Below are 24,434 nucleotides of genomic sequence, written 5' to 3'. Positions count from 1 at the left end.
GGCTGCCATTCTTGTGCAAGCCAACTTCAGGTTCAGTAAAACAAAAGACAAAAGATTACACCCCTCAAAAAATTCCAATTTATAACATAATGGTCAAATAATTGGATAAGTTGTGTCATCTTGTACAGAGAAAAACTCAGTTCTTGGTAATTTATGGATTTACTGCATTTCTGGGTTGTTGCTGAACTCTCAAGGTAATGCTTGAAAAATTATTGCTAACACCATGAATTCCTTAATCAGAGCTAGAATGTACCTCTAGGTAGATTGTGCCTCCAAGACTCTGGAAAATCCTGGAACTGTTTCATCCCAAGATGAGGCTAGGGAATATTTTAAGGAACTTTATTCATAGGACTGATTTGTGTGGTTGTTTTGATTGGTATGTTTTTGTTGTGTTTTCCCAAGGACTGCGATTGATCAGTCAGTTTCCTTGTGCACCACTGCAGAAAATGTGTAATAGCCTGTGCATTTACAAATGTGGATTGAAATCTGCCCTTAAGATGGAAAAGTAAAATATATGTAACTTAGAGCAGAATAATTGTCAACAAGTACTCCTCAAGATTTGTTTTGCCTAAAAATGTAATGAAAGGCTTCTGAATAATGGTGGGGTTTTTTTGCTCTGAACTTTTCTCCAGGTTTTGAGAAATTCTGAAATCAACCAGAAAATGTGGATATTTGTAGTCTATGGTGGAGTAATGGCTTGATAAAAAACACAATCTTTTGTATTCTGTTCTTTAACTGTCATGATCTTTGCTTAGATTTAAAGGCATTTTATTGTGATTTTCAGATCTTTCCTGTTAAATTTTACTTTAATCTTGAGTTAGATGATTGGACTACCTATCTGTGCTCAGGTAAAAAAGCCACAGGTGTGTCAAAAAAGCCAGGATGATAATCCTCCAAAATTGTTAAATATGTGATTAGAGTTCTCATATTTCCAATAGATACCCCATGGACTTGACTAGCATCTATTGTGTGCTTTTTTGTTTTGTCTCTGACACTGATAAGCTCTGTTGCTTGTTGATTTGCTGTTAATCTCTTTAGGTTATCTTTTCGGGGATGGTGGAGACCCAGAGACAAGGTGAAAGTGTTGCCATTGATGATATCACCTTTAGTGAAGGATGTTCTATAGCACAGGGTAAGAATACAAGTTTTTCAGGAGCCAGGCCATTTTACCTTGTCTTTTCCTTGGATTAGAAGAGAAATGGCAATGGAATTATTTTGCTGTTTTAGCTCCGTAAATGTTTTCATTTTGCTAATTTTCATTTCCCTAAACAATCATCTTTCTTTTCACACTTAAACACCGTTGCAAAGACAATGTTTTAACAAATCTGATACATTATAAATGTAGGGCTCAGTGGATAAAAAAAATCTGCTGTTTTTGGCTGTACAATTGATATGTTCAGCCAGTTCAGGCAAAGCTTTGGAGCTGACTAGGAAGATACCCAAGGCACTTGTGTATTTCTAAATGCAAGAAGGTCCTGATCCTCAGCTGTGCAGTGGGGTTATGCTGTTCTGCTCTGCTTCATCCAAGAGCTGTAATGTCAGGCTGGTCATCTCTGCAGTCAGACCATCCCTATGTGTCAGGATTCATCAGCAAAACATTTCCTATTTCCCTTTTCAACCCAATGTTTTTTCATAGAAAAGGAGTGCTACCCATCCTAGCATAAATTAAATTGCTTGCTGCTCTGTATTACACAAGAGTATTGCCCTCTGGCACCTCTGTCACATCCTCAGGTGAGTGCGGTTCTGATTCAAAGCACCTCCTTTGTTTTTCTTTCTATTATTCTTGGGCACAGAGGGTTTAGACTTTAAACTTAACTTGAAATAATAAAAGCAGTGTTTGACAAACCAAGTTAGGTTACATGGTTGGTTTTGTGTGTACCATACTCCTAAATAATGCTCTCTAGATTTCCCTGTAGGAAAATACTATTGAAAAGAGATGCACATGGGTATCAATCTGTTAGAGTGCTAAGCAATTTCAAGCAGATCACATAAAGAGCAGGATACAAACCCTAATTTAATGATGCCAGCAGGCATATATATTCAGATTTTTATAATTCTAGAAATCTATGTACTTGTTTGACCAGTTGCTGTGGGAGATGTGTTTGTAAGTACACTGAGTTTTTTCAACAAAGTCCTTCTAAAGCAAAAAAAAAAAAAAAAAAACAAAAACAAAACAAAAAACCAAAAAACCAAAAACCACAGCTATGAAACACTGTCTCAAAGAGATGGAAGAGGAAAAAAAAGAAGCTGATGTATGTTTTCACCATATCCTATAAATCCAGGTGTTAAATTTAGCTTACATGGCAGCTGTTGAACTCCATGCTGTGCCTCACAGATTGAGCTGCTGCACTGTCAAGTGCCTCAGGTATATTCTAACAAGATCCAGTTCTTATCCTGTGTTTCCTCATTAGGAGAAGTCAACTTCATTAGGTGACATCTAAATGGCTCACAGCAGCCAAAAAACAGGGTCAAAGAATCTTAATTTTCTCCCTGAAAGAGAAATTTTACTACTGAAAAAAAAAACATTTTCCAATAATTAAAACAAAAGGTCAGACTAATGGTTGGGTGAATTTGAAATAATTTTTTCACTAGTCCTTATGGAATGTCTGGAAAAGTAGGCTCTTAATGAAAAACACTTTAATTTCATGTTATCCCTAGTTAAAACTTGCATTTTTAACGTACTCCTCATGATTTTTAATCCTAGTACTAATGCACAAAAGAGATTACCTGTGCATTTGTATTCATTAGCCTGGGTATGATTTTATGATTGTGAGTAAAATATCTTAAATTGTTGTGCTTTCAGGAGTTTCTTGATGCAAACTGTGATACTTAAAATATAAAAGTAATTTCATTATGTTTTAGGTTCTTCCCTTCTATCTCTCCCCTGTCTCCCAAACTGCCCCACTTCAGTCTGTTGTCCAGTTCTGCTAAAGACTAAACTTCATGCACTGAAAAAATGCAGCTGAAACCCTATTACCAGTATAGCAATTCAAGATACTCTCCAGTTTTTAATTTCCCAAACAGCTGCCACACAGTTTGTTATCACTCAAAACCCCCACAGCTCTTTATCATATATTTGAATATGGACTACAGAAAAAAAAACATTGGCTGTAAAATAGAAAATATGAAATTATTTTCTGAAACACACATAATGCAAAATGTCCTTTAATGATACCTTTAGTAGACCTTTTGTTCAAAGGCTTCATGTTCTTATCCAAGTGGCTGCTCTTCAGAATTCACTCTCAACTTCCAAAAAATTATGTATGTGAAGAACACCACTAAGAGTGTCCTTCTGATCTCTATATAGAGATGAAAGCAAAGAGCTCCAAGGCATGGAAGAGGAATTCTAAAAGGCAGAATGAGGCTTTCGTCCTCCTTAAGTCACTTGTAATGCACAAGTGACAAAGCCTCACTGCAAATATATGTTTTTTTAGGAAGTAATTATTTATGTATTACCTATAATGTATAAATTTTGACAAAAATACAATATGAATAATTCAACTGACAAAATCTTAAACCTAATTCCTTAGTTAATTCTAATCCTGAAAAGACGTAGATTTTAATATTACAGAAGCAGGAATTTGAGATGAACTGCTACAGGGATGGGTGTCAGAAAATCCAAAATACTAATCTTACTGCTGTCTGACGTGCTGTGGCATTAAGAGCTAGAAAAGGGGTATTTTGACAAAACAAAAAAAAACCCCAAAACTGTATAAAACTAAATTAAAGAAAAACAGAATTACTCAAAATTTTTATCAATACTTCAAAAGTGTCAGAAAAAGATCTTGATTCCTTTTGAAAGAATTTGCAAAATTTTTTTGCATGTTGAAATTTGACAAAATCCATCCCTTTCCAGATCTTTGTGGAATTTTGCATTTTCCATGGGAAACAAGGTTTTGACAAGCCCTTTCCACACAATACACATGGTTTGAAAACAGTGCACATTTATTCAGCACTAGAACAAGGAAGAAATGGAAGGTTTTCAGCACTGCCTGGACAGCCCATTTCACTGCAGTGTCAGTAATGTGAATAATACAATGTCTCTCAGATGAAGGAGACAGTAACATCCATGTAAACTAACCTGAAACTGTTTTTCCATACAGTTAGGAATCTCTGTGTTTTCTCTGAGATATCCTGACTGCTATTTAAAGGAGATTACTTTTCCCCTGCAATAACATTAAGAAGTGGAGCTTCCATTGTCATAGTGCAATCCTGCTTAAAATCCTGAGGTAGCTAGATTAGTCAGGCATACTGTTAAAAGCTCTCAAAAATATGTGTTGATGCATTCAGAACATTTCTGTCTCTAAAAAGAAGTGCTCTGTTACTAGCATTTGAGGAGATGCTGCTCAGTTTAACTATTAAAACTGATTTTTCTTTAGCTATCACCTAGAAAAGTAAATAGGTACTTCTAATTATTACATGTCAGTTTTTGTGTTACCTGGCAACTCTCGCTGCAGAATTGAATTCCTGAAGGTTGTGATGACTGGCTAACATAAATAGCACTCCATTGCTTTGACAGAGACATCTGTCTTGAGGGAATGATTTCTTAGACTATTTAAAGGTGGCAGGCTGAAGTACAGGGCAGCAATCAGGGATAACCAGGGCTTTTGAAGCAACCTTTAAAGAAGAAGAAATGTTGCCGAGGAGTTTAATAAGCATAGATTTCTAATGGGGCATAGTCTCATAAAGAATGACTTCTTAAGAAGTGATTGTTTTTCTTTGTCTTTTAGTACCACAGGTTTCCATTTTTGAGCTTGGCATGTGTGAGTGGCACTCAGACCAGGCAGCTGAGCCTGCTCAGGGGGCACGGCTGCAAGCCAGGCACAAGATTGCCTCCTGCTCCTTCCTGAAAGATTCCAGCAACAATACTGAAGGTGAGGAGTTCATTTAACTCAAAATTGCTAGCTGTCATGGAGTATAGTGCTTTTCACGGCAAGATGGTGCCTCAATGCCAAAACAGAACAAAACTATAAAAAAGTACTTGTATGTATTTTGTACAAAAATTAGGTTTTGTTTTGGCTGTTTAATAAGGACACTGTGAGCACTCCTTCTGGTAAGACATAAAATATTGTAAGAATTAATTAATTGTTTTCAAGTATTCATGAGATATATTATATGTTCATATATTAAACGTATTTCAACATAAGAATTCTAATATAAACTAACAGCTGATTTATTCTCCAGTTTATTCTTTTTATGAGATCTGTGCAAGAATTTGGTGAAATTAAATTGAATCAAACCATATTTGTCTATGCCCCCAGTGTGTGTGTTTTTCTGTTTTGTTTTGATTTTGGTACTGGCAGTTTGACTTGTGTAGTACTACTCTACTCCAGCATACAGTCTGGAACTTCATTTTAAGCCTTTTATTAGGGCAAATGTAAATAAACAATTATTCTAGAAAACAATGTCCTACCTTTAAAATCAATAAAGTTAGTCCAGATGCAATTTGAAGAAGAAAAGACCATCACTTATTTTTATAAGTCACTGTGTATTATGTCTCTATGGGTTTATGGGAAAGGTTTTTGAAAGCTTAATGATGTAAATCTCTGAGTGTTCTATTGTGAGATGAAATTGTCTTGCCTGCTAAGTGCTTGCCTTGTGTACTGAGACTGCCTTTAGAGGGGTCAAGTACTGCTAGCTGCAATAGTACAGCTTGTGATGCAGCTTTGAAGAACTGATATTGTGGAGATTACTGCTTGAACTTTGAACCCATAGAAATGGAGCACATCTCATTGATAGAAGCTGAATGAATGTTAGATATTGTTTTTATTAAAAAAAAAATAGCATGCATTTAAATACATTCTAGTAACCATAAGTCAAATTATCATTGACTAGCAAGGAGAAGTGCCTGAGTGTATACACTATGTTAAAATGAATTCTGCAGGTGTGTATAATGGAGACCATAGAGTAAAGCAGATTTTTTTCCCCCTTAAATGTGAGAAGAGTCATATCACCTTCCAATTTCCACTGGGATATCTAACAAAAAAAGAGACTTTTCATTTGATTGTATTTGAAAAAACTCCCTGAAAGACATTGTATCTGTGACATTACTTAAAATGACATCTTAAGGGCTAGTTACAGGAATGGGTTGTCTTTTAAGAGGCAATATTGAGAACAAAAAATTCTGAAATTCTGTAATGGCTTTTACAGGAATGTATTACAAGCGTTGCCTATGGAAAGAGAATATATTTGGAAATATTTCCTGCAGAAGTGCTTGGGCATTATTGAATGGATATGCACAGGCAGCTGAGTAGGCTGAACTTCCCCAACTGCTTAGGAAAATTCCCTGTGCTTCTAAGTCATAAAGAAAAATGAAAATGTGTGAAGAAACAAACATCAGAACAACACACAGAATTAATTCATCACTAACATTGAAAAGTATTGAGAAATCTGAACTGTGACTGCTGACTTCTCAATACATTCAGTATTTCTATTCATGCAGATATGCTGAGACATAAATGAAGAGGCTGAATATAAAAATAAATTCTATAACTAGAGACATGGTATGCAAACTGTAAAAATACCATGCTTAAGGGCTCAAACTTGCAATGCAAACAGAGCTTGACTAAGCTCTGTGTTATGATTTTGATCAAAGCTTTTACTTCTATAAAGAGAAGACAGTTAAGAAATAAAATTATAAAGGAGAGGTCTATAAACAACTATATTTATAAAGAAAAGATTTTTTACAGCCTTTGAATAATCCTCTCTTGCTGGTATCCCTAAATTTAATAAAATACTTTCTGTCCTTGGCAGACCTTTTTTCTTTGTTTCTTTATTGCTTTGTTTCTCTAGTTTTGTATTGTAGGCAATTTATCTATAATTTTTCCTCTTAATTTCTATGGTGTCAAAAGTTCACACAGAGGTTTTATATTCCTTGGTAATACTCTTTAGGAAGTACTTTTTTTTGGTTTTTTTTATTTTTTCATGTATATTTAATATATGCCATCACAGTTTCCATGGTTTATGTTTCTTACATTGGATTAAGCAGCAGCAATGTCAATGCTTGCCCAAAATGCATTCCCCAAAGTAGAGTAAGCAGGCTTTTTTGGGTACAGGCTCATTCTGGATGCTCCATAGGACTTTGGTTTATCTAGAGCACAGCACTTGCTTTCTTGTCAAAAAATCATGTCTACTCCTCTTTGCCCTGCTTTTAAAGATTCAAGTACTTGAAAGGAAAGAGGGAAAAGAATATTAATTATCACTGGGCTCAGAAACTAAAATTGGTTGGTTTTATAATGGTATCAGAGGACTCTGAAGTTACATAAAAAACTGGTAGCATATCTTCTAGTGCTGCATATCTCTTATGCACAAGATAGCAGCCAGAGATGTGTAGATGCTTTGTTCATGTCTGTGAAAGAGAAATCTGGGTTTAATCTACAATACCTTCTTATATAAAGGTTAGTTGCTGGGTCATAAAATTACAAGCTTAAGTCCAAGGAAATTTCAAGAATATATTACAGTGTAAATCATTTCATAACACAAAAAGTAAACAGACAACAAAAGGAAAAGAACACGGTCCTTTATGAAAATGAGCTTTTTTCTTGTGAAATGACACTTTCTTCCTTCACCTTGAGTCTGTGTAATATTTGTATTTGAGATAAGTTTTATTTAGAGAAATAAATACAGAAACTGAAGACTTAAAGCCTTTAATCAGTCCTTGTTTATCATTATTTAATAGTTGCTGCAGAATGAAACAAAATATTCAGTGATTCAGGAGGCAGGGGAAAGAGCTGATTATTTAGTAAAAAATATTTTGCCTTTTTACTTCTGAAAACTAATAGACATTGTTGAGGGGATGGAGAACTCCTTAGATCTCTGTAGGAATGCTTTTATAAGGGCCAGTAGGTCAAGAAGAGCATAAATTGCTTTTCTGCTTCACATGGAAAGACAATATGCTTCCAACATTTTCTTGCAGAAGTTCTGTCTGAGGAGTAAAAGACCTTGATTGCATGGTGGAGATGTGACTGCTTCTTAGAGCAGTAGGGCAGGTGACCTTTATTTCTTTGCTTGTTTTTTAAGCACTGCTGTAAAAAGCATATTTCCTGAAAGCCACAGTGGGAAGAAAGCCCGGTTCCCACATCTATTTGTCATTAGATATTGAATGGTTGTAAATGTAACGAGCCTGAGCTGGGACTTCTTGCAGGTTTAAGCATGCAAATTAAATCTTTGAGATAATATCAGCTGATGTAATTTGTGGTTGCTGGGGCAATCTGTGGGTAAAATGAAGATACATATATTTATCTATTTAATAGGAAACAGATGATATCCAAGTCACATCATTGCATGATGATCAGATTTCTTCTTGCTGGAATGGGCATTTGGTGTAATTACATGACAGCAGTCCTTATTTTTAACAACTGAGGAAAAAAAAAAAATTCTGAAGTGACCTTTATGTCCTTTCCTTTTTTCTTCAGGCCATTTTGAGTGGTTAGAAGCTAATGACCAGGCATTATATGGAAGGGCCCATCTAAACAGCTCCATGTGTCATTGCTCCAGCAAGAATTGCCATTTTCAGTTTCATTACTCCATGGCAGATAGCAGTGCTCTCAAGGCAGTACTGCTTATGAACCAGGTAAGTAGAAAAGTGTCCATTTCCAAAAGTTAAAGGTATTTCAAGTGTTCATTTCCAAAAGTTAAAGGCAGCCCAGGTGTTACCAGACAAAATGCAAGGTGCACCTGCTGCTGTATGCCTGTCCCCTGAGTCAGTTTGTGCAAAAACTTGCTTGGTTACAGATTTTCCAGTAATTCCCCTGATCTGTGCAATTGCAAACCTGGGTGTTCACCATCTCAGCTATGAACTGATTTGATGGGTGAATGTTCTGCAATAAGGCTTCAAGGACAAACCCAATATTACAGAATTAAATCAATTGCAGATTTCAGGGCAGAAATCTATAGTAACAGCTTTTCTAGCCTTCTTCCTGTCATGGAATTAAGAAAATAGGGGCTCTTGTCTATGGAGACATATTAAAAGAGTTGTTGATTAAGGATAGCTGGAAAGTTCTTGATTAAACACCTGCTTTGCTTTGCCCAAGTGCTAGAGCAGCAATTTTTCTATCCTTCTACCTATCAGTAGATAAAAGAGCCCTGCCAGAATGAAACACAAATGTCAGCTGAGCATTGTTAACTATTTCCATCTTCCTTACCTCCCCTACCTTGAGAGACTTTCTGCTATCAGGCTGTTCTCTTTTGCAAGTCTGGTTTGAGAGGTTAGTATTGATGCTTTGCTCTGCTACTTCATGAAAGCAAGCAAGATCAGTAGAGCTGCTCTCATCCAGTTCATGGCTCTCACATCTTGATGCTGGAGGTGAATTCTTATCACCCAACAATATACATATTTAAATATTAGATCCACTTCATTCACAAAGATTCAAAGCTAAAAACCCCAAAGTATAACACAACCAAAAGGTCTTAAAATTAGGGCAGGTAACAGAAACAATTCATTTCTTTCTGATTGAGTCTTTGAATATTCATTAAAACAACTCCAGGCTTTTGCTCATGTTTCATTTATAAAAGCAATAGTTGTATTTTTCTATGACTGTCAGGGAATTGTAACATAATCCATGTTCTGGTCAGAATGCATGGATTGTTGTGCCATAGAACTTGCCAATAAATCCCCAGGTATGACATTCACAGCAACCTTGAGACAGACTGGGAATATTGATCTCAGCAGTTCACCTAAGTAACATCAAGAGACCCAATTCAAAAGTTGTTTTTCCTGAAAACAGAGCAAATTATGTAATCAAAAACCATAAGAAAAATTACAAATAAGTTCCCATAGAACTGGGAACCTAAATTGAATTAATTGATAAGCTGGTCCCTACATGCTCATTAGAAGAACATTTTCTGACATTTATTACATGTTTCCACAGATTCTCTTAGCCTTACTATGTTTTAGTTATTGAATTTCTCCTTCAATCACAAGAGTATTTATTGCACAGAGACTTATTTAGAGATGATGTGAGTTACTCATACTGCAAAATTTGCCAGAAAAATCTTCAGAAACACAAGCTTCTGCTGGTAATTTCAGGAAAAATAAAACAACATACAGACTCATATTTAAGACTTCTTAAACTGAAATGAAGGGAGAGTTGGCTTTTTCATATTTTTCTACTGAATCATTAAGTTTTTTATGAAAGAAAATGAATCTTCAGAACTAGTCAACAGTAAGAACCAGAAGTGAGGGTTGGGTGCTTTTTCTGACCCTGGAAGACAACAGAGCTGCTGTCCTGGAAGCTGTCATTCGAAACAGCCTCTGAGTTGTGTGTACCTTGCAGTTTCCTGCACATCATATCACTGTATTTATTGATCAAAATCTCTTGTCTTTGAATAACTCTTGCTAAATCCCAGCACTGACAGGGCCAACAGCCCTGGAGACTGGATTATATCCAATGTACAGTTTCAGTGCTGTTCTTAGAGGCAAGTGACACAGATGTTGTAAATTCATCCCTGGCCTTCTTCAATCTTTCAAGAGAGAGCAAAGATGAGTGAACGTATTTTCTAATATAGACATTGGGGTATCAATTGTAACAGGGAATTTAAATCAATTGACAGGGAATTTAAATTGCTCTTGGGTATGAAGAAGGATAAGGAAAATGGACTTTTTTGTTCAACAGTAACCTTTTATTTACTTACATTTACTTTGCAGTCCATGATAATCTGTAGCTTTTTCTCTTTTCTTGCTGACTTGCCAAACTCTTCACTAAACAGTACTGCATTTGACTATTTGATTTTTCTTTCTTAATTGTGACTCATATATCTTTGAACTTTGCCTAACTGGTTTGGAAAGTGGTTTCTGCATATTGAGATGATTTGAAATGCAAATGTTGTTCTTCACAGTGCCTGTAATTCCTCCCTATAGTATTTTCTGTATTATTTAAAAATTTATTTTTCATTCAGCTCTCCACACTCTCCAGTCAGTTAGTCAGCACTACAATTATATCAGGTTCTGGAACACATCTATGCAGAACTTTATTATAATTTTATTTTAGTTTAATAGGAAACTTTTGACATCTCTTCTTTGAAATAAGCTCACATTTCTATTTGCACACACATTTTACAGTAATTTCATTACACCAAATCACCACAATTTATTTAAAGCTTGTGTTATATGAGATTTCTGAAAAACCTTAGTAAAGTGAAGTAACTAATTTTTCAAGTCTGTTTATGATGAAAAAAAATATTACACTGCTAAACATAACTTGCTCTTCATCAGAAGCATCTAATATGGCTTCCTCAGTTTCTAATTCTCTATCTGCTTACAAGGTTGCTAGAAATTTGTTCCAGTGTCTTAAGAGTTGTTCAGCATCTTAGCTATAATTGCATACTGTACTAATCCCATAGCTGTCATATATGTTTGTTCTCCCAGTTGTCTGATTTCCTACACATTCTCCTCAGGTTCTCAGAGCTTGCTGTTGATAGTAAAATATTCCTTCCAGTATGCAACCTTTACTTAAAAGTTTTTGATTCCATTCATTTTAGTATTTCTGGTTTATATGTATTTTTAACATTATTTGTCCGTTCTGGTCCATATTTGAATTCCCATTTACCAATATTGACTGTTCAACTGACATAAAATATTCACAGAATCATAGAATGTCCTGAGTTGGAAAGTACACACTAGCATCATTGTAGCCCAGCTCCTGGCTCTGCCCAGGACACCCCAAATGTCACACCACGTGCCCGAGAGCATTGTCTAAATGCTTCTTGAACTGTCAGGCTTGGTGCTGTGACCACTTCCCTGGGGAGCTGTTCCAGTGCCCCACCACACTCAGGGTGAAGAACACTTACCTAATATCCAACCTAAACCTCCCCTGACACAACCTCAGGCCATTCCCCCAGGTCCTGTCACTGGTCACCACAGAGATCAGTGCCTGACCCTCCTCTTCCCCTCATGAGGAAGCTGTAGACTCCAATTATGTTCTCCCTCAGTCTCCTCCAAGGTGAACAACCTAAAACACCTCTGCTGCTCCTCGCACGGCTTCCCCTCAATGCCCTTCACCAACCCCATGGACCTCCTTTGGACACTCTAACAGTTTAATGACTTTTTTATATTGTGGCACCCAGAACTGTCCCCAGCATTCAAGGTGAGGCTGCCCCAGAGCAGAGCAGAGCAGGACAATCCCTCCCCACAGCCCTGCTGGTGATGCTGCACCAGATGCCCCCCAGGAGAGGGTTGGCCCTCCTGGCTGCCAGAACACGGCTGGCTCATCTTCAACTTGTCATTGACCAGGACTCCCAGGTGCCTTTCCATGGCTCTGCTTTCCAGCATCTCATCCCCCAGTTTGAACATTCAATTAACAAAATTAACTGTCTGTTAACTGACAGATAAATTTCAACTTTTGCAGTAAAAATCAAAACCAAATAATATAATTTTGGGTCTATCACTTGCTGTTCATTAATTGTTTGTTACTCCTTTTAAGTAATGGGCTTATTTTTCTTCCTTTTATTGTCTTAATCTTTATATCTTGTATGGTTTTGAAAAATTCAGAAATTAAACAATAAAAGATAATTTCAACTAATTCTTATACATGCAAATATATTTGTATCCTGATGCACTAAAATTTTTCTATGTGTTCAAAAAAACTTGCAAAAGTCATGTGAGTACACTCTTCTGCAGCAGGTAAAGTTGATTAATCATTGTGGGGGAAAAAAATAGGTCTTTGTTGCAAATTACTGTCTGAAAAGAGAAGTAGGGACAGAATAATGGGTGCAGTTGCACAGCAGTGCAGTTGCACAGCAGTGTATCGAAAGAGAAATGGCAAAAAAATAAAGATAAAAATATTTTATAGATGGAGACCTTTATAAAAAGTTGTGATTTCTCTTCCATCCTTCAAATCTGAGTGGCATTATGTCAGAAAAAAACATTGTGGGGAAAAGAAACAATTCTTGCCCATTTTAGCTTTACAAAACATTCTTTATTGATAGTCATATATCACAGTAAGGGGAATAAAGTTGTCTTAAGCAGCCGCTCCCCTGCATCACCAAAATAAATCTTGAAAGTACTGAAAAAGCAACACCTTCCATATTTTGGAAGAAGGCTAGTGACACAAGGAGTGTGCTGGAGAGGTTAACCCATTTGTAGCAAAGAGGTGGAAGAACAGGACAGCAGGGTGAATACTCCAAGTATTGTGAGGAAGAGAAACTATACAGTTGACTTCTTAGAGCTGTATAAAATCACAGGGTAAAATCTGCTTAAAATACTCTTTCATCTGAGGTGACTTGCAGCTTTTAGTGTAAATAAAAGTCTCAGAAGGTCTGGCTCCTGTGCAGAAAAACTCAAGTTTATTGCTACAAGCTATTTACTACTGCTGTAGAAAAATTAGCTTGGGAGAAAAAAAGGTCATGGGGCTGGGTTTCTAAGCTGCTATCTGAATGTGAACAAAATTATAGTATTGAGGTGCATCCAGTCAAACACACAAAAAAATACAGTGCTTCCCAAAAGATACACAAATGTGTTTGAAGGGTTTGCACATGCAGGTGGGGGTGAACATGTTAAATAAAAGCAGAAACTTAACCACAGGCTATGGTTTTACCTTCCATGCAGTATGGTTCCTAGTACATCATCCTTTTCCATGTCTCATATGGGCCTAAGATAAGATTAGGCTGAAAGACTTCCTTTAGAAGCTGAATTATTTAGTAAAATGAAGCAAGTTTTACACAGAATGAGGTATTTTCAATATTGAAAGACTTTTGCTGAATATGTCACGTAAAGAATTGAGCAAGTACATCCTATACTAATGAAGAAACTCACAGCTGACTTTTATTTCTGAAATCAAGTATGCCGTGTGCTTAATCCAATTTGATCTCTTCTGTCATTGAGTGTTTGAAATTAGTGTGTTGCATTGGCCTTGTCCTTATCCAAAATTTCTGTTGGGTTTTTTTTTTTTTTTTTTTGTGATCTTTGAACACATGTTCAATGGGAATTTAATCTTCCAGCTTTGCTACTATATCACAATGGCCTTTGTAAGAAAAGAGCACTAATTGTCTGCACATCACAAATAGTTTCAATGTTCTTCTGCTGGCTCACAGCCTATCAAGCAGTGGATGGCACATTTCTCCTGTCTTTTATATTATAAAACAGGAAAAAAGATAACTGCCCTTGTCTATAGTACTGATAACATTTCACATGTCTATCATAACCCCTTTTATAAATCTCCTGTAAGATAAATTCATTTTATTCTTTCAATTTCTCGTCACACAAGAGACTCTCCATTTCTCTTATCCCGCTTTGTATCTTTTTCTGAACTGCTGCTAATTCTGTAATATCCTTTGTGGAAAAGGTATGACCAATACTTTGCAGCCTCCCAAAAGTAGTCTCAATATTGATATTTTTAATGGTGAGTCTGTTTGTATGTACTGCCTAAACTTTTCCTGTAGGTTTTTTTCTGTCTTTTTGGTTTTGCTCTATTTTACAACTGCTTTTTGAAAAGATTTTGTGTGGGTATACAAAGTTCAAATTTCTGCTTTCTTTCCTTTATGCCTCAGTATGTTCCAAGCAGGATAATGACCAGAAGCAGAGTGAGTGTGAGATACTTTTGCCAGATTACTGAATCAAAAGGGCCTGCAGTGCTTGGATAAAGGGAGCTTTACCATATTTAGAACTCCTCCTTAGGAGGTGGAATTAAAATTGGAAGATTAAGGTAACTGAGATCATGAGTAAAAGTTGTTAGGTGTTACTCTTTGTGCTTGCTTTGCAGATTAAAAAAAAAAAAATAGCAGTACAATTGATTGGGTAATTCTGGCACACCTGAACTTCAGTTCTAAGAAAACTAAATCTAATTAATTACACAACATAATATAAGCAGTTATTTACGAAAATGTAGAGAACACCATGGAAACATATTGTTAAATTCAGCAAGAACATGGCTTAATTTACATATTAATTAATGTTAATTCTACCAACTCAACTCCTGATAATTATATTATTAGTCTGTTTAGTCACAGCAAGCACATGTTGTTTCCCCTCTCTTCAATAGACCTCAGTGCAAAGATGGCAAATGAATATGAGAAGCTGTATTTTTTCACATAGAGCAACTTTGTATATGGTGGTGGTTTGGCTGGGAGATGAAAAGATGGAGGATGAAAAATGGCCTCAATAACTTCTGGAGGAACAAAAATTATCTTTATACCATTGTTTTCTACATTTTACAGGAGGAGCATGTCTTGTGGGAAACCAACATCATGACTAAGAAGGAATGGGTCAAAGTGAACATACAGCTACCAAAAGGGCTAGAAAAGATAAAGGTATGAATGAAAAAGGCATGTGCTCAATATTTGAAGATCCTTTACTTTCTTGTTTGTAAATTATCTAGGAAGCCTAAAAAATTAGTTTAAATTGTGTGTATATTGAATGTCTTGCTATTTTTTCATTGCTTCAATATGAGTAAATCTCTGTCTGTAGCTCAAGAAAACATCTACACAAACATGACATACAGAAGCTGCTGCACTTGAATAATATGCAAGAAAATGAATACTAATCTCATCTGATTCTAATTAGTCCTCTGAGTCCAACTTAGGATATACCAACTCATTTAAATTTTTACATAATTTATATAAGTGAGATGTTGTAAATTATCTTTGTGGAACTTCAGTGGAATTATGTAAACCACTAACTGGGAAGATACCTTCTCCTTGAAATTTCAGACACAGAGATATATGTGCAGCTACTTAATTTTTATATTGATTTACAAGTTTCCATTTTAAGTAACTTTCCATTTACAGGTTTGGGTTTTTTTTGTAGTTCTGTAAATAACCACCATATTTTACTTCAGCAATCAGCTGCAAATATAATCTCTGTGAAAGGACAAAAATTAAGCCCACTGTAGAAATTGATGTTTTGACAGATGTTAGAATGAATGCATTTCAGTAAGCTAGTAGGTTCTGAGGGTGTGTTGTTGCCTGTCTCTCTGTTTCCCACTAGGACAATATTGAATAAACAAGCAGAAGTGTAATTAAGTTATCTGTAGTATCTAAAAATAAATAAACATCTGCTTAGGTTGTATGTATATAAGTAGGAAGCCAAAACTGTGTATTCTTGTACAAAAACTGCAAGGAACCCTTGCACTTAGGGAAGGAAACATATGCTATTTTTAAATTTGTGCTTATCTCATATTTTCAGCACAGCATTCTGGTTTTTGAACTGGTAGTAAGAGCATGGAAAGTATTAGATGACTTTTGTCATTTTGAAGAAATTTTCTCTAGTGGAAGACAATGACCCATATAACTCAGGTTTTAGAAAGAAAGATTCCTCTTGAGATTTCACTCCAACCTAATTCCCAGGCTTTGAGGAGTGTGCTGGACTCTTCTGCTTATGCCTTAAATCAGATCTGTTTCAGCTTCCTTCTGTTTTGTCAGATACTTTTACACAGTGCTTTGTGACCCTTGCACATAACTACTTTCTGAGATTCACACTTTGGTCATGTCCCAGCCTGTGAAAACCCAAAAATCCATTTTTATTAATTCCTCCTACTCCAGCTCATTTTTTTTCTCAGTGCTTTCTTTTATTGCCATCCTAATCTTTTTGATGAATCCAAGCTTTCCTCCTCCTGCTTGCTGCTTTAACTCAGGTAAAAGAAACCTTGAGAGCACAAATGGGATAATTTCATTGCTGTGAGAACCAGCAGAGCTGGGCTGTACCGTGCCCAGGAGCAACAGATGCTCTTCTGGAATTTCATAGCTATAAATCAGCTTGTGCTAAATCTGCTCAGAGCAAGGGAGCTCTGTCAGAGAGAGAAATGCTCCCTGAATCTCTGTGTCCATGTCAATAGCAGTAAAATAAGCAGGGTGAAGGCATAGGCCCAGGATTGGCATGGGATTGTCCAAATAATTAAAACATGGCATGGCTCCTAGAAAGGTTTTGACCTGAGCAAATCAGCCACCTCCAATCCAGGGCCCAGAACAGTTCCAGGATTGCAAGCAGGCAGGGACCAGCCTCACAGCAGAGACTGGGTGCATCCATTTTGATGAAACAGTTATCAGTCATTAAACTCTGCTAAGACAACTGATGTCTGAGGACAGTCCCCAGCCCAATTTACACACCTGTAAGTGGAAATTTTCTCTTGGGGATCTGCAAATGAGGTTTTGAAGACACTTCAGAGAGAAAGATGGAATTTTTAGGATATTACATTTCAGGACACCTTTCTAAAGCACAGGGGTATTACTAATTTTTAGCTAAAGGTTTATGAGACTAGGAGTTTATCTTTAATTTTTTTTTTTTTTTAAATTTTCATTCTTGGAATTCATCAAACTTCAGCTTAAATTTATTCATAATTTCAACCTGAGATAGCCATACAAAATTTCAGATTTGAAATTTATCACAGTTTTGCAATGGAAATTATAAAGCACTTTTTACACCTAGGACTGTTCTGTGTAAATAAAAATCAGTTTCACTCTGTTGTCTGTTAATGCAAATATTTTCTTGACAGCTTGTGTTTAAAGGACAACTCCAGAGCAGGGCAGGTTTCATCTGCCTGAATAGCATCCAGCTCTTGGATGCTGCACCATCAGAGCCAGCAGGTTTGTGCTCCTGGGAAGAACCCCCCTGCAGGGATGGGCAGCCCATGGCCCCTGGATCAGCCTGTGATTCTCACCTGGACTGCCCTGGTGGCAGTGAAGAGGACCCAGCCACCTGCTGTGAGTGAACCCCATTGCTTTAGGGGGACAGCCCGCTGAGGAGTGCTGTGAAACCAAAATATTTTCGTTCAGCAAATCACTAGGAAAAAATATTTTAAATTTCTATGGCTTCTTTTCCCTGGAATATTTAATGACATACAGGTTAGAGAAAATGTTTACAGCATTTTCTTCTTTTCATTGCTTTGTGTTCCTCTGTCTGGCTTCATCATCATGTTTTAGATACAGCTGGAAATTTGTTAACTAATCTGCTGAAATACAACATTTACTGTATTTTTGCTCAAATATATTCCCTATATACCACTTTTATAACCCTAATTTGCAAGGGAATGAAATCTGCCTTGGGATTTGTTCTCTGAAGTTTTCTAATTTAGACTCTTTGTGAATTGCTGTCAGAAAATGCATTAAGTGACATGATATTTGCACTATGGTACAAATCACCACAGAAATGTAGTTCAGAAGCTACATCTTCATTATATTTGCAGCTGAAGGTAAATTTGTTTAGAAGCCACAGTTTCTGCTGTACAATCAAGAGTAAAAAGAAAATAATTAAAATTACTGAAAAATGTCTGTAATAATTCTGAATAATTTTAGATCTCCACGTGAAAACGTCTTTAGGGACCCTATCTCTTCTAAAATTAATACTATAGGGCGTGCATAAGTATGTATGTTTGCCTGTGGTGGTAACACTTAAATATATGTTTATCCTAAAAAATGTACACATATTTAGGATACCAGTAATGATATATATTGCTGCTGGGAGGTGCCAATTAAAATTTTGTGTATTGCTCAAGGTAGCAGGATTAAAAACATTGATAATATTTTATTTTCTAATTCCTTGATGAGACTTCAGGAAATATTTGTAACTGCAAGCCATTTTTTTAACTCACAGTCAGAATCCTTAATTTTTTTTCAATTACTTAAATAACCATGTGGGAACTCTGAAACAAGTGGTATGTGCAAATGCTGAAATAACACTTTAAATAGGAAGGTATATAGTGTTTTATCTCTGGGTAGAATCTAAGCAAACATTAAAGTCTGTAAGGGCTCCTTCTCTGAGAGCTCTTTTTGATTTTTGCAAGGCTTGACCCTATGCTGTGTCTGTGTCTCTGTGCCTGTCCTACCTCCACGGGTAGGAGTGTGGAGAGTCCTTGTAAGTCCTTTGGGAGGAATGGAATGAAAGTGAATTATATTTTCAAAGCTGGACTTTATTTCTCAGAAATTTAGCAATCCCACTTCATAACAATGAAAAAGAATTTGTGGTGAAGAGCAACTGGAAGTAAAAAAAATATTTTTTAGGTTTAAAAGGATCATAAAAAATAATTGCTGCAGTTGTAGGGAGCTTCTAATCATACTACACAGAATGAAAACGAAGATAACTCCAAACATTTACAGGCCTGTGCCTCAGAAACTGGGCATTTCTGCTAGGTAACCAAAAGATTACAAATTACCTAGATCTAGTCAGTTTTTAAAGATCACAGTAGAATTTCTGGGAATATTTCCTCTGTCATGGTGATGCTGATGGGTCAGAAAAAACGAGATTTGGCACAAGAGGGAAAAGTCAGAATGACCCAATGGTGTCAACCCTGTCCTGTGTGGGATCTCCAGAGTTATAGTGCTGGAACTAGGAATGATGAGAGCCACAATCAGTGCAAAATGGTCTTCAAAATCTCTGCCTAGTGCTCCATTGACTGCTGCTGCTTCTGCAATTAACTTTGGTTTTTCTACCGGCACTGATTCTCCACCAACTCTCTTCAAATTAAAGAAAATACCACACTCAGTTGAAACTGAAGAATAGGCATTGTGTTGAGGTATTCACATATTGAAGAGGTATTATTTCATTGGAGCAATGCACAAAAATATATTCATCTCCCAAAAAGAGGGTGAAAAAAGGTTCTTTTCTGAAGTATAAGTACTGAAGTAGTTGCTTTTTTCTCTGACTACTGGCTAAGAAGAAAGAGCACAAAAATGTGCCATTTTTAAAACAGCAATAACTATTGTTTAAGTTGGCCCATTTTAATGGATAATTGTCTTGCATGCTTCCCACATTCCTTTTCAGGAAAGATGGCCCTAATGGAATGTAGCTACTCAGCAGTTTGGTCAGCTTAGAAGATTCATCTTTCAGATACTTTCACCAGCATTGAGAGAAAAGGTGTAAAGAAAAAATTCTTATTTATTTTTGTCCTTTGTTCTTTTACTCCTATTACATCAATTTTCCATAAGATCTTGATACTGTCCTCCATGGTGTTTAGAGTTCACTATATTTATTCATATTGATTTTCAGTAAAATTTCCTGTCTGGTACAGTGATGCATGTTTTAGCCTTTATTTGGTCTTTCAGCATCTATCCTTGGACACATCCTCAGTAGTTTCCTTTGTTGAAGTGTTCTCAGGTACTGAAGGAGCTGACAGATCTCCTGTTGAGCAAAAACAATGGCAGACAGCTGTTACTTAATGTGAAGGACTCCCCTCCTTTAAGATTTTCTTTGTTTCATTATAAGAAGGAATTTAAAAATAATGTTTCTTTTTGGTCATGTTGATTTGACGTGAGTAGTGTTATAATAACATAATTTATTGCAAGAACAAACACGCAAATGTTTTGCAACACTTCCTAATCTTTCTGTTTAATCTCTGCTCATATATATATATATATATATATATATATATATTAAGTCTAGGAAACTTAAAAGTCTCAAAAATTAGGAAATTGTGTAGGAAACATGTATATGAGTAACCATCTTTATTTGAGTTGTTAAAATCTATGAATCTAATGGAGTGACAAGTTATGAAAGTACAGATTTTACTTTTAAATTCTACATTTTCATAATGTCTTTTCTGACACCTCTTATTTGTGATCACTTCTAAATTTTTTATTTCAGTGAATGATAACAAATTATGAAAACCTAGTTAATATATTTGAACAGAAAGTGAGAAACAGGACTTGGATAATTTAAAGGACTATAAAGATCCTTTTCATGCTGATGCCTTTTCTTTATTTCCCACCCAATATAAAGAAAGTTTTCTACTAAATACTGTGCCAAATAACTAATATTTCAAACACTAACCTTATCATTATTTTACATGTTTTATACATAACCTTCACAACACTTACAAACCCATAAATACAAATGAATCAGTTGCTAGCAGTCCTAGCAGCTTGGAAACAAGTCTAGGAAGCACTTGCTATTTTTAAGTAATGTCTCACTTTGATGCAGTAGTGATTCTGGAAATCATCTGCTCAACAGCATCCATGTAAATTCAAAATTATTGTGGGGTGGCATCATCCTACAGGTACTTCTGAAAGAGGATCACTTCCATTTAGCTTAATTAGAAGCTTTCTTAAAACAGCCATCTTTACCACTTCTGCTTTTAACTTAACACCACTGGTATTGCCTTAAATATTCTCAGCTTTTTGTAGGATTTGTGTAATTTATGAATATGGAATATGTAGAATGAAGGAAACCTGTATAATTTTAAAACCATGTAGCTTTTACTGCATTTCATTTACAGTATAGCAATTTACAATTGCAAATCCTGGCAGCCTTCCACAGCAGGTGAGTATAGATGAAAATATTTTTATTATCATTCAACACTGAAGTGGAAAGAGCACTTTTTAGTCTGAAACATTAGTTTTACCAAACATTTGTGCATTTCCTGTGACACTGAATTTGTCAGTCTCTGTTCATTGATCTTGTATGTGCATGGGGAGAACAAGAAGCTACACCCAAGCTATTTTCACAGACTTCACTGCTGACCAGCACTGTGTAGCCCTTTGTGTTTCACCAGAGCAGCTCCAAGCAAACCTGGCCTCTGCAGAGCAAGGGTGGACATGAGATTCTCTTAAGCTCTCTTATCCCTAAGCCAGGGAACTGAGTTGTTTCAGAAGGATGTGAGGCCAACTCACCTATGAAAGTTATGAGTCATCTGTCTAATGAATTATGACATGAGGAAGTTCAGGCTGGATGATCTGTGGCCATCTGGGATATTTCTGTATGAATCCTTTAAAATATTCTAGGTAAATAAAATTAATCACAAACTGGTAGGGAAGGTGCACAGGCACTCAGAAAGGAGGTATATGTGTAACCCTTCACTTTCACAGAATGACATTAAATGTTAGCCAGAAGTGAAAGAATATTAATGGCAAAGAGGTTTTTTGGTTTCTGTTCACAAATGATAGCTATTACCTCAAATTCCAAAACCACTTAGGTGCTGCCATACTGAATGAGGGGAGCAGCCCTCCTCATTCTATACCTTTGTTCAGGGGAACACCAACCTGATGGAGAGACCAGCTGAGTGTCCCCATTTGTGGTCATTTAGTTGAGCTCTCAGAGCAGGACTGAAAACCTTCAAGCACTTGCAGGCTAGCAAAGCCTGAAGCAATATGACCTGGCTGGTAACCCAGCCTAGTTATCAGAAATGCTTTGGTTTTACCCTGGGAGGATCTTGAGGAGATGGGATAGATGAGTAAACTAGTCGAAGAAAAAAACCATTCCCATTTCACCCCCCTAGTACTCTTGAAATATGTGCTTTGTTTCCTGGGTTTTGGGGAGATTTTCTGGTTGTTGTTGTTTTGGTTTTTTTTAATATATTAAAACTGGCTTGTATTAATTGGAAAATCTTTTCAATGTATTTTATGGCTTTATTTACTTACAGTTATTCTTGAAACTCAAAAGGTTTTTGGGAAACAAGTTTTTTTTTTTTCCTGGCTGCATGATTGAATTTTGTAGAAATGGTGTAATAATTTACTCCTTCACTAATAAAGCCATACTGATATATTCACATGAATTTAAAAAAAAAAATCATTTTTCAGTTACTGTAAAAATGAAAGCAAGTTGTTGTTTCCTTTCTATTTTCATTTCTGTTTTGCTGAATTATAAAAGTCTAAAATAGAGAACTGACTCATTTTCCATTCAATGTGTCAAAAACCCATCTGCAGTTTGAATCCATTGGAATCTTCCTAGTGAAATATAAGCTCTGGTGCTGAGAATTTCAGTAGGAAGGGACATAATATATCAGAAAAGAGTTTGACATAAAACTTAACTGCAGCATGACTACTCAAAAACTATAGGCTGTGCAGTCACTTTTTTTCTTACTATGGATAGTGAAAGATTATCTATAATCCCTTGAAGGTTCAGATAAAAATGCTGAATGTTTGATAGGAAAGGCACATTTCTTAAGGTTTATTAATGTTTGAGGAATGAAAAAACACATTGAAAAACTCTCTTACTTGGATTTGGCTTTTAGCCAAAGCACAGAACTTTTCTTTCAAGCTTGATTAAACATTTACAAGCACTCCTTAAGTTTTTAGAATTAAGTAGGGATAAAGTTTAGGTTTGACTGTTAATTTGGACAAGTGCATTTCACTCACAGTTGAAGAGTAGCTGTTCCACAATATATTTACACTTTTAAATTGAAGTATCACTTCCAGATACTGCATAGGAGAAAAACTTGGGTTTGGTAATTGACTCTGGTCAGTGTTTCTGCATAACTGGGTGTTTGTTTAGAGCTTTAAATTTCAAGTCAAAGGTGGAATAAGAAAACCATTTAGCATCTAAAGTGTGGTAAGCATTACCATATTCTATTTCCTCTCCACCACTCAAAAGAAAAAAAGCCCAAACCAACCACAATCATCAACAAAAACCAAACCCAGCCATGAACATTAACCAAAAAACACCCCAAAGTGCACCACCATGAATGTTCTTCCTATCTTTAAAATTGTGTTCAGACTTGAATAAAGTTTGAAAAAATGACTGGAAAAAACCAATTTCATTTGGCATCGTGTATTGCTGTGTCTTTTTTCCCCCCAATTCTTTTCTATTCAGCCTAAAAAGGGATTGTTTATACATTTCTTTCTATATCTATAGGGTTAGAAGTAATTGTACTACAGGCTACCAATGTAAGAAATGCTGATTTCACCACACCTCTCTTCCTGTTGAACAGCAGGAGCAATGATGGGTCCTGATCACAAAAAAAAGCTGTTGTTTATCAGCATAACAAATCTTTTTGAGGTCACAAATACCTCCAGTTAAAAGAAAATGATAATTTAAAAAACTTTTCCATGCTAAATACTGCAAAATAATAGTTGTTAGTACTATCTTGATCTTAATTTTTTATTTAAACCATTATTTTAAGTTGTTTTCTTTGGTGCCTACAGGGTCATTTACGGATGTCTTTTTGGATATTACTGTGCAGACACTGCAGTCAGCTGTTTATGCAGCTGTTTACCTTTTGTGGGGTTTAGGGAGGCCAGGAGACAGAGATATTTAGGCAAAGAATGTTTGTCTTTTTGTATCACATTGGTTCTCTCAAGACTGCTTAGCTAAGGAAAGCAAAATGCCTAGATATAGTATTAATTACCAAAACAGCTTAGTCTTGGATATCAATTTGCATATTCAACCTTGATGTACTAGCAATTGAAGTCTAATTAAAGAGATACCTTGTGAAAAGCATGAAAATTTAATCAGATAAATTAACCAAGCTTCATTTTAAACTATATATGCTGCACTAAGCAGAAAACTATACACCATCAAATTTTAATGTATATGGTGAAGCCAGATAAGAGAGACTGGTATTTGTAGTTCATTTTTTACCTTAAGATTTAGCTGCTCAAATAACCTTTATATTCCTGGGAGACTTTTACTATTTAGCTTTGCTACAATGGTGTTTAAAGAGAGATGCATTTCATTTTGGTTCTGTACAATCTAAAAATTGGAGTAATATGTATGATCATGTCTGAGGCTGATATGATCAGATGAATGTGCTGTGGGAGCAGAAAGTGACAAACACAGTTCTAAAATAATGGCTGCA

At 35.9% G+C, this 24,434-nt stretch overlaps 1 protein-coding gene across 1 annotated transcript in view; it reads left to right on the top strand.

Moving 5' to 3' along the window:
- The window catches only part of MALRD1 (MAM and LDL receptor class A domain containing 1), a 237,004-nt gene that overhangs the window by 11,648 nt on the left and 200,922 nt on the right, over window positions 1-24,434 (top strand). The window contains exons 5-9 of the mRNA XM_030234818.2: window positions 1,039-1,132; window positions 4,731-4,874; window positions 8,415-8,572; window positions 15,151-15,243; window positions 17,424-17,631. Of these exons, the coding sequence (XP_030090678.2) occupies window positions 1,039-1,132; window positions 4,731-4,874; window positions 8,415-8,572; window positions 15,151-15,243; window positions 17,424-17,631 (697 nt within the window). The remainder of the gene's footprint in view (window positions 1-1,038; window positions 1,133-4,730; window positions 4,875-8,414; window positions 8,573-15,150; window positions 15,244-17,423; window positions 17,632-24,434) is intronic.

This window comes from Serinus canaria, chromosome 2, assembly GCF_022539315.1.
Source record: "Serinus canaria isolate serCan28SL12 chromosome 2, serCan2020, whole genome shotgun sequence".
NCBI classification, from domain to species: Eukaryota; Metazoa; Chordata; class Aves; order Passeriformes; family Fringillidae; genus Serinus; species Serinus canaria.
This window is presented reverse-complemented; position numbering and strand designations above follow the sequence as displayed.